The sequence below is a fragment of the Pithys albifrons genome, chromosome 2 (assembly GCF_047495875.1).
Source record: "Pithys albifrons albifrons isolate INPA30051 chromosome 2, PitAlb_v1, whole genome shotgun sequence".
Lineage (NCBI taxonomy): Eukaryota > Metazoa > Chordata > Aves > Passeriformes > Thamnophilidae > Pithys > Pithys albifrons.
This window is the reverse complement of record NC_092459.1, coordinates 55605742-55617698: the sequence shown is the minus strand read 5'-3', so window position 1 is coordinate 55617698 and position 11957 is coordinate 55605742. Positions and strand designations below refer to the sequence as shown.

The 11957-nt window shown below is 36.4% G+C and overlaps 1 protein-coding gene across 4 annotated transcripts in view; it reads right to left on the bottom strand.

Annotated features, from left to right (window-relative positions):
• AKAP7 (A-kinase anchoring protein 7) overlaps positions 1-11957 on the bottom strand; it is a 96541-nt gene that overhangs the window by 61974 nt on the left and 22610 nt on the right. For all 4 annotated transcript variants that reach the window (XM_071549085.1, XM_071549089.1, XM_071549087.1 and 1 more), the window contains exon 6: positions 2724-2836. In XM_071549085.1, the coding sequence (XP_071405186.1) occupies positions 2724-2836 (113 nt within the window). The remainder of the gene's footprint in view (positions 1-2723; positions 2837-11957) is intronic.

Genomic DNA, 11957 nt, shown 5'->3' with positions numbered 1-11957 from the left:
TTACTAACTGTACATTCAAAATTCTAAAAATATACTGTACAAAACTGAAATATTCTAAAGATTTGTAAGTTGTATTTTTGGCATTTTTTGTTGTCAGCCACTGTCCAGGCTAAGTATATACTCCATACTAATTAGGCAGATACCATCAGAGCAATTTAGCTGTCAGTCATCTTCTACTTAGGAAATGAATTTCACAGTATTTGCAGTTTTGGCAGCACTAGGTATCAAAGGACCTCCAAATGTCATACACCATTTCTGAATTGTGCCTCACAACACAGCCTGAAATAAACAGAAGTCTGGACAAAGGAAAAACAGGGGTTGTGACTGACCCATGGCAATTTAGCAGGCAAGTGAGGGAAGCAGGAATAGAAATGTTATCTTAAAGTGCAAAACTCCAATTCCTTCTTTCATTGTGTTTCATTAGGTTCTTTGCACAGAAGATAATGTTACAAACACAAGATTCTTATCATTCAAATAATTCTGGAAACAGCTAAACATGTGCAAGTAATTTATATCTTTTTATCTCCTTCCACAAGGACACCTAGGACACGCTGTACCTCCTGACTCTGGGAAGTTTCCAGTGGCACATCTGATCTCAGAAATGTCCAACTTACCATGAAGAATGGGTTGCTCCCATTGCTGAGTAGGTAAATCAGTCTTTTAATCTGAGAAGCTGAGGGGGGCACAGTAAATCAGATAGCTCTTTTCTAATCCACTTTATTTTACACTGTTGTCTTTTATTGTTATGTTTCCATGGTTTTTTGCATTTACCATTTTTAGCTTAATGGTGTGCCTTCAAAGTGAAAAGCTGATTTCTCGAGATTTTTCCTAGTTCTGAATTCTTAAATTCCTTGCTTTGTAAATAAAATTTTAACTTTGGGAAAGTTAAAATCTTTTCAGAATAAATGCATTTAAAAATGCTTGCAGCTATATTAAGGTTTAAAAAACACTTTTTTTTCTAGAATGTAAGTTTGGTGGAATTTAGATGTTATTATGAAACAGAATATTGTTTCAAATAAGGAAACTTGTATTTAAAAATTGAAATAGTTATAAAGATATAGCTGAGAACTGTACTCAACCACTTTAGGACTATTTGCTCTTTTATATGCTTTCACATATAATTTTCATGTTACCCCTTTCTTGCTTTTTATATTCTTGTATGATCTCAAAATGCAATTAGACATTGTATTAAAATGTACTGTAAAATAATTATTCCTTTTATGTTTTGTATTTTTATTTACTCTCTTCAGTAAAAGCATGAAACCATCTCATTAAATGTACCACACAGTGAAACAAAGGTATAGTGAAGACTGATGCTTATGCCTGGCACTGAAGTGACAGAAAAAAATGTACTGATTTTTAATACATAGTATCTTTCTATACAGTATATCTTTAGAATACCATATGCATTATCTGGCATTATGGAGGGCTAAGGAAGATGATTCGGAATGACACTGACCTGGTTCTGTCAGCAGCAGTGAATATCATAAGAAAGTATGTATCCTGGCTAATATTTCATGGAAAGTAGATAAATACAAATGAAACAAACAATCAGCCAAAACACAAGCAAAAAACAGAATGGTAAAAAACCCACCCTGATTGTCTCAGATGTTTTAATCAAACAGTTTAAATTTCTGAACAGCAGATATTCTGGAAGAGCTGTGGATTTTTAAAATGAGTGTTTTAAAAAAACATCTGTTAATACAAGCAAAAGCTTGTACAAAATTAGTATCTATAATATTCCTGCATCCTCTGGATAAGTCCTTATTTCTGTTTTAGAGCAAGTATGCATGCCCTTGAAGTTTCTTTATGTAACTCACAGCTCACTGCCTTCTGCCTACTGATTTCAGAATACTACTTAATTAAAATATGGACCTTCAGCATTTTTAGAGATATTTCTAATGAAATGTTAAAGTATTTTTTTAAATGCTCACTATTAAGGAAAAAAATCAACATATTATTTAATTTAATTCCTATTTAAAATACTTTTTCTGAAAATTATTTTCGGAGACAAAGGATCACATAAAACATTCTATAAAATGTCAACAAAAATTTATGGAGATACATCTTATGTTAAATATTACAGTACTAGTATTACAGTTAAATGAGAATGAAATAAAAAATAGGTGCCCTAATATTGCTTCCATATATTTTTATCAGTTATAACCTACTTCCACAGATCTCTGTATTTTGTCAAAAAAAGGCTAATAAATAGGCAAGAAATAACTGTCTGCAAGAGAGAATATAGAAGATGTGTTTCCTCACTACTCTGAAATTCACCAAAGTATATTCAGTAGAGAGAACTGACAGTCTGCCTATTATGCATAATCCAAACACAAATTTCACTGTTTACTTCTTTGTTTTCTCCTATACAGTAACAAAACTTTGCAACCAAAGGTTTGTGTACAAACTACATCCTAACAAGAGTTCTGTAATTTTGTAAAAGTACTTTCAACCTCTGGTCTTGCCTAATTTCACAATGGAAAATAGTCCATGATATTACTGTACTGAGATATCAAGAGTCCTAACTTATAGTACAGGAGTAATGTTTATATAGTAGATGCACTGATTATTTTTTCTAAATAAAATAAGTACTTTAAAGTCTTACCTTTTCAGCTGGTTACAAAGTAGAAAGTGTGATGCTACAGCATAAGCAGCACCTTCGTGCATCTCCACATTAAACTTTCTAGATTGCTGCTGATCTACATGAAATGTAAGCTCACCTGCTTACGTAGCTCTGTTGATTTTGACAACTTCATGAAGGTCAGGTGTGGTTTAAAAGCTCTTTCTTCTCCTGCCAGGATGCCCTTTTCTTGAAATATCTTCCTCATAGTCTCTGAGTGGGGGAGAAAAGTGTAGAGGTACAATGATATCACCTAATAGAATGCTTAAAAATGTGCTTTCAACTGTAATTTGAGTCACAGTGGCTTGCTTCACATGGAAGAAACATGTTAAGTACTAAACAGCAGGGAGATTTCTAGTTAACTTCAGAGGTACACATGATTTTTTCAAAGGTATCTATTATTTCACGTGACAAAGGTCATACATTTGCAGTTAATACAGGTCACAAATTTGGCTTTACTAAAATAAAAGAAATTACAAAGCTGTTCATGCTGTCTGGTTTTGTTATCAAAATAAGAATTCAACATTAGCATTGTTCAGGAGTTGCTATCACTGGAAGTTCTGGAAACTTAATAAAAACTTTAAGTACATAACAGAATTGTCTCTCTTCAAAAACACTATTCTGTGGCGAGTTCTATTATCTGTATTTGGGTAATCTCCCACTCAGACCAAAGGAAATTTAAAAATGAAGGTTCTACATCTGGCACTGGATTTACATGTCAGAATTAGAAAACATATCAGGTATGCTGATGACTTTTATTTGAGGTTTTAAGCTTCACTGTTGCCTTCTAAGCTAATTTCCTATTTTAATGTATACTTTGAACTGTCTACATTCCAAGCCAAAGCAGCGCTATAACACTGACCTAGTTTACTATTTCCCAATATAAGCTTTAATTTCTTGGAAATAAATTTCAGTATAACTTTTGAATTATCTTCCATGTTTCTTTTAGCTAAAATACTGCATGTGAAAAATTTCTGTTACAATTTTGACAATAAGTTTAGATAAAATTGATAAAACCTGTGGCAAAAATAAGTAGAATATTTTTACTATTGAAAACAGAAAAACTGCAAAGAATTTCTCTTTCTGTGGAAATACAACTTTCCATTTTTCACTAGCTGTAAGTCTCGCTGACTCATAGGATCAAGCTACAATCAAAACAGGGGAAAAATAATCCTATCACAAAAATTTAATCAACCCTTACTGTAACTATACATTTTCATTAAAATGTACTGCTTTTTGGCTTGATAGTTCAACAGTGCTTTATTCTCCTACCTGGAAGAAACAGCATTATACTGGGAAGGGAACAGCAAATCTGGTTTAGAAAAAAAATAAAAATAGGGAAGGCCCAAGGAAGAGGAATATAGCCATATAAAGCTGGCTAGCTAAGTCTGTCAGTTCACACTCCTGTAACATGTTCATTCTAGAGTCCTTACTCTTACAATTTTTTGTTTGAGTTGCTTTGAAATCACACTTAATAGGAGACTTTACAAGTTTATGCACTACTTTGCAACAGAAAAGATCTAGAACAAGCTCAGAGTATTCACTTGGGACCTGGAGATTCACTTCTCTTTCTCTGTTGCCTATGATTTATCACCTCAGGCTCCACGGTCTATGCAGAAGTTGTAATTTTTAAAGAAGCCAAGGAAATCAATGACCCAAATGCCATCTCTTAAACAGGCCCACTTAAAAACTCTCTTTCTGCCTCCACTTCCCATAAGATGCTGATGCATTTTACAAAAAAGAATTAGTCCAACTTTTTATTCTCACACGATGCTGAAAGAGCTACTGGATTAAAACTTGTGAAAAGTTTTTACAAAATGGCAACAGGGATCCTATTACTACTGTGGATGCTGAAAATAACTTACCACAATGGTTGAGGTGAGAAGGGACCTCCAGAGGTCATTCTGGACTAGCCTCCCAGCTCAAGCAGGCCCACCTAGAACAAGCTGTCCAGAACTATCCGGATGGGTTTCTCGTATCTCCAAGGATGGAGACTCCACCACCTCTGGGGGCAACCTGTGCCAGAGCTTGGTCACCCTCACAGTGAAAAAATATTTTATGATGGTCAGAGAGGCCCTCCTGTGCTCCAGTTTGTGCCCATATCCTCCCTCTCTCTCCCCCTCATCCCATGCACATACAATCATAACAGCTATATAAACAGAGCTGTGTAGCTGAATCTATATAGCTACATATCTATAGCTGTAGGCTAACTATATACCTATAGCTATATATCTATACACAAGTACAGCTTACCTATTTGTATTATTAAATTTTGCCTGTGGGAAACATTTCTAAGTTTATACTGACTCCCCACTAAGCTACTGTGCAGCTGTGCACACAAGTGCTGCTGAATAATGGATTAACATATCAAAGCAGAAGAATACAAATACATGTTTGCTGCTTCTTCAAAATAAGATATAGAAGTTCAAATAAGTTGATTTAGTTATGGTGTACATGTATTTCGATGCATCCAACAGCCTGCTTATTTTCTGGTGTTAGTAAGTTAATAAAATGTTACAGTTATTTAAAACTGAAATTATCTGTAACAAAGCCATTTTATAGTTCCTGTGTTTGGTTCTCTGAACTGCATCACTTGGGGACCCATTGACTTTGATGTTCCAGCAAAGGGGAAGTCTTATCAAAACCAGGTTTATGCTGCCCTGTAATATTGTGACTCAGTCACAATAGTCTTTTTTTTCCTGTAAAACCACCAGTTTTTTTCTGCCATCACATCTTACACCATGCAGTCTTATCTCCCACTCTGCAGCCAGGATCCACACTGGTGAGATGTGCACTTCCTAACTCCAGTAAGAGCTTAGTATCAGACCAGAGGTTTGCCAATGTGCATCTGATGACAGGACTGTAAGCCCACGGCTCTCAAGAGCGCAGACCAACCATTCAGTGCTGTGAATGTGTGTGACATTGGGTGGGACAGCTGAGTATCTACACTTTGCACTGCTGAACAGCAACCATGTGGTCTGTGTGTCTTCTCTTTGTGCTAAATAGCTTTGTCTGATACCTGCTCCACTTATCTTTCCAAACTCCTCTTTGTTTCATGTCTGGCAATTCTTATAATGAAAAAACATAATGAAAACCTGGGTCAGATGAGAGAAAACATCATCTCAGATGAGATTGCAGTTTTGAATTTAACAGATTTACGTGTGTGTGTGCATGCACATGTTCATGGTCATCAGACTTCTCTCACAGCTTTGCCAGGGCATAGACTTATTAAACATCACGGGCTTAAGACACTGGGCATGCTTGCTGCCACTGCAGATAGCCCCAGTTTTTCAGAATTTGACATGTATGGAAAGTGTTACATTTTACTGGTTAAGGTGACTTATGAACATAATAAGCACAACGTTTCCTTCATCAAAGGTAATGAAAATAGAAAGGAATCTGGATAGATGGAAGAGAAAAAAGAAACAAAGATACATGTTTTTCTGCGAGCATAGGAAGGTTACAGCTCTTTGAAGAAGTGGCTACAAGAAGGGATTTAAAAGGAACTTGGGATGATGTGGGCAAGAGAAAGTTCCAGGCTTATGGGACAGCATAAAAGTGGATTTGTAGACCAGCAAATACACAAAAGTTAATGATGGGGATTGTCTGAACTGAAATAAATTAGAGGCCGTTGATAAGAAACAGAGACAATACCCATGTGTCTTAACAAATAAGGATACCCCATCTTTTCTCCAGACATCATCATTACTACCTAGACTAAAAAAATCAGACAAGATCTGTGTTTTCCTTTATTAGCCTGAGGCTGACTGATGTTTGCAGCTTCAAAGTATACCCTAGAAATGTTAAAGCTATTTTTACAAGCTCAGTGACTTCCTGGAACAAATTTTTGGACAGCTTTCAGACCATCTTTCATACAGATTGAAGTACTCTACAATACCATTTTGTACCTTATTTTTATAATGCCAAACTTAATAAATGTAATCTACCTCTCTTATACTGGATGCAGCTGAGTCCATTAGACAACTCTTCCCCCACAATTAGATTAGGAATGTGATATATGAAGCTTACTCAGAACCACTAGATACTGGAAAAGCTCCAAAATTGAACAGCTAGATCAATACAGAATGATTCAAAGGAAAATTGCATGTTGAGCCATATTCCATAATAGAAATGGCCATTTTCCTTTTCAAGAATTCATTATATATGGAAAACTACTACATATGTGTGTTTTCTTCCAAACTATTAATTTATGCTTTCTAAATCATGTTCCTACAATTAAAAGGTTTAAAATTTAGAAACAATATGCTGTCTCTTCATTGAAATTTTTTTGACTTTACACTTGGAACTGAAGAAGAGCTGATCATAGATAATTTACAGTTACAACTATCCTGTTAAACTATTTAAAATTATAAAGTTCTTAGGTATTTTTAAGATATGTGCCAAAAGGTAAACGACAGTCAAGCCAATTTCCGAATAGGTCTTCCACTACTACTTACTTAGGCTTTTCTACAGTGAGATGTCACTGTACCTTACCCCTATCGCATATCAGTGAGCTACTCTGTTATTTGAAACACGCATCAGCAGTATGTGTGGGTTGTTCTGTTTCTCTCCATCACCCCACAAGCACATAGAAGATGTGCTCATTCACTGGATCAGCAGGATCCGAGGAGCAGGTGGACCAAGCAATCCCCACAGATGCCATTACATAAGGTAAGCCTTAGAAGACAATGACGATGTGAAGGCTCAAAGTACTAGACTGAAATAGAAACTTAATTAGGACTTCTTGATAAAACTCGCTTCTTATACTGGCTTCAATTCATTCTAATACTTCCTAGAAGTTTGTCACAATTACAAAAATGATTGGGTGAGAGCACCTCCTTTAATACCACAATAAACATATCTTCCTGCTTCATTTTAATGAAGTATTTATCAGGGCTATTGTTATTCAGTGTTTGGCAGCAGAATATGAAGAAGAATGTAAACTAAAATCTACAAGCATTTGCTGTCCTTGTTTTCAGAGAACTGTATTTCCAGTCTCACTTGACTAAATAACAGCAAATCAGAGACTAAGTGGTCTGTAAAAGCCAAAATCCTCCCTCGAGATTTACTTTCTCCTTGCCTTACAAACTGATTCTCTACTTACTCCTGCTACCTTGACTTCCCTTCTAGTAACTGCTTATTCTTCTATCTGCCCTCCTTGATGAAAATATCAATATACAGTCAAATCACATTTTTCTTAGCAAACTAAAAAAAAATTCTGACTCCTTCCACACTCTGAATCAAAATTTTAAGATTATGGGTGAAGAGCAGTAGAGTCAAAGGGCAGCAGAGCCACTGCAATCCAGTGTGCCAAAGCCAGGCCCCTGTCCCAGCCTACTGCTCTTATCTATTCTCTTCTACTCGTCATGTGACGCACAAAAAAGGTGAGCTAAAAGATTTGGCAAGAGCACAGCACTTAATATATTCTCATGCAACTGATTAAATATTGAGCTCCAGAGCAAACTGTATTTAATAACTATTACCCGTTGCAAGTATAAACTTATAAAACTAACTGGCGTTATACTAAGCCAGAACAGTGACTGTTCATTTTCAATAAAATGTTTGCTCCATGTTGTCAGCATTTGTCTAGTCATGGGGCCTAACACAAAGAAAAGTGTCATGTAACACAAAGCTGAATTAGAAAAGACTGCATGCAGGAAGAAAAAGGCATGAATGATGCTTAGGTCTATTGAAACCAGTCTTTCATGTAAGTAAGTCCTATCCAGCAGGGAGGTGTCTTGGTTCTTGTAATGAAATCAACAAAAGAATCTTTAGGATTTTTTTCTGCTGGTTGTATTAAACACAGAATACAGCATGTATTTATTAAATGACATAATTATATTCTTGAGACTGCAGAACACTGCCACTTCCAACTTCGGAGCATGCTTCTCTTCTGGCTGTGGATGAATCAAGTTTCTCAGTTACACGCAGTAAGAATTATAACTAATGCCACACAGACGAGAAGAAAACCTGTCACAGCAGTACATTTTCAATGTAACTGTTATTAATTTGGACTAGCAGCTTTTTGTCCACTTTGCACAAATCAGTTGTTTTAGTGGAAAATTAAAAGAGCTTTGAGTTACCAATTTTTTTTCATCATGAGAAATTACTTAAGAATAACTGACATGAGGCAAAATTCATTTATCTTAGCTTCGGCCATCTATAAATAAAATGAAATAAATTAACTGAATTAAACTATTTCCCTAGGATTTCTGAAGTCAAGGCAATGTAATTCACCTTAAAATAGATGCTAAATGTGTGGTTTCATAATCTCTAAAGAAGCTCATCCTTGTCAAAACAGACTGTTCCTCCAGCCCCATGCCTGCCACTGCTCCTATCTTTTTGTGCTGACAGTCATGACACTGCACTGGCAAAGTGAATAGGTGAAAAATCAGCTGGGAAAGTTAAAATGGTTGCTATAATTACAGTTGAATTCACCGTGTGGCTGCATAGTTCCTCAGCACAACAGAAGGGGTCGGATTGCTTTGATATGATGGCAGTGTAAGCTTATGCTTGAGTAAAGCTGTATTGTACCTAGAGAAGATGGGCAGAACTCACTTTCCACTCTTCTCTCTCTAGTTAGGAAATCAATTTAGTATGATTAGACTGAATGTCATTTGTATAAAACTAAAGTTACAGGAAATTACTAAGTTCAGTGTACTGCATGCCAGTTTAGTGCAGTCCTAACTGTATTAAAATATTTAAGCCAGCAAATCAACATTTCATAAAAACAAAGGACAGAAAGCAAATTAAATTATTTATATGTATAAACAGAAAAGTAACTTTTCTGTTCATGAAATACAAGCTCCCTCTCATGGTCAGACCACAACATGCATCATTAATCCATAAAATCAAAATCTGCAAATCCTGCAGGTAAAAAACAGGATTCACTTATTTACTTCTATTAGCTTCAAACAGCATTTACAATATAATTATCAAAATTAATAGCAAAGCCAAACAATTCATTACTTTTTCCAAATTCACTCAGTACTTGTGCTGGTTTTGGCTGGGGTCAAGTTCATTTACTTCACAGTAGCTATATGGGGCTGTGTTCTGGATTTGTGCTGAACACAGGATTGATAACATGGGGATGTTTCAGTTACTGCTGAGCAGCACTTTGCACAGAGCCAAGGCCTCTTCTGCTTCTCACCGCACCCATCCAGCAAGGAGCCTGCAGGTGCACAAGGAGCTGAGAGGGGACACAGCCAGGACAGCTGACCCCAACTGAACAACAGAATATTCCATACAACACAACATCATACTTGGCATATATAGAGTTGGGGGAAGAAGAAGGAAGGGTAGGACATTCACAGTAATGGCATTTGTCTTCCCAAGTCACCATAACGGGTGATGGAGCCCTGCTTTCCTAACGAACACCTGCCTGTAAGTGGGAAGTGGTGAGTCAATTCCTTGGTTTGCTGCTTGAGTGCATGGCTTTTGCTTTACCTATTAAACTGTCTCTATCTCAACCCACGAGTTTTCTCTCTTTTACTCTTCTGATTCTCTCCTCATCCCACCCAGAGAGCGAGTGGCTGTGTGGGGCTTAGCTGCCAGCTGGGATTAAACTACAACAGTCCTTCAAATATTCTGTAGTGTAGTATGTATGTATGCATATACGTATGTATGTATGGCCAAACTTCGCGAGCGAAGATTTGGGCAGGGCTCTCCCCACGTGAGTGTGCCCTTCCAGCCTGCACAGTGGATTTTTTAGGTGAGGCACAGCGTGTGCAGAACTGGCCCCACCATTTAAGTCCTGAGGTCCATCTGCCACGGCCGAGCGAGCTTGGACAGTGACAGTGAAGTCCTTGGGACTGTCACAGCACCCTGTACTAACTGGAGCTGACCCTGCTGAGCATCCAAGATCTGACGGGATGGGATGGCAGGGAGGCATTGAACTGCCAGGGGACGGTCCCCACTGAGACTCAAACTCACATCTGTAGTGAAATAAAGCATAAGAAATTAGGAGTTTTTTTAAAAGTCCTGTGTGTATGTCACTGTTAGTGCAGGATTTCTAAAAAGAATTGGACAAAGTGATTAGAATACTCCTTAAACTTCTGTCTAAAGTGCTTAAACACTTTAGCACTATTCATGCTAGATAATTAATGATGCTAATGTCTTTTAATTCATACTAGCTCTCCTTTTTCTGAACTTTGGTTTCTGGCAAACTTAGATTTACAGTGGTATTAGCAGACATGTACTTACCATATTCGGATGTTATTACTATCAAAAAATTTCCCACATAATTTATGGGACTAAATGGGCTCCTACAAGTAATTAATGTAACGTAATGTATTTTCTATTGCCTGTGTTATTAATATTTCTCCTTCAACATTCATGTATAACACAAAATAACATATGAAGTCAAAATTTACCTTAGAGTATAGCAGAAACCATGCATAATCTTTAGGTAGTAAAACAGAAATTCTTCAATAAACTAAACTGAGGTCTTGTAAAAAATCAAACCAGCTGTATAAGTGACCTCTCTTTACTGCTCCATGGCCAACAACAGAATGATGAGCATCCTGCAGGCAATATTTTGTTTTTCTTTCTGTCTGCCACTATGAGCATTAAAATACCAGTTTTCAAGGGACACAAGTTATAGCACAGGCAAGCTGTACTACGAATGAAAATAAACTTGTGACAGGTAATTTCTATCAAACATATACAGCCTCACAGTAGTATATATAAAGGGCTCATAGCAGTCTTCACACAGATCCTGACAACAGCAGCCCAGCAGAAAAGAGTTTCTAATATTCTGTCTTGTAGCTGTCTCTCTAAAGTTCTGTGTTGAGATTACCACCCACAGAGCAGGACTACTTTTGACATACAGCCTGTTGTGAATTAATATATGATATGTATTAAAGAAAAAAAACCTTAACAGCATATTTCTACTAATATAATAAGATTCTTTACATTGTAAGGTGTATTTACTGTGTCAAGTACAGCCCAGAAAGAATGTGGACTTTTTACCAGAATGCAACACATCCAGTAGGTTTGGCTCTCGGAGAATTGTCTGCTAATATTTTTTAAACACTGCATGCAAACTAAACTGTCTTGCAATTAGCTCATACGTGTACTCTTACATTAAAGGAATACTACATATGATATGCTTGGGGGAGGGGTAGAATCCTAAAAACTCTCTTGTTTACCTTATCCATTCTGAGTTCACATGGATCCTTTTGTTTAGTATTTTTTTGCATTCCAAACTGCACTGCCCTGAAGAACACTTGTGTAATAATAAATTACCTATTTTGATCATTATTTTTACCATAAATTCTTTGCAATTTAATCTAATAAAGACATAGATAGAAGCTACTTAACATATTCCTTTTCT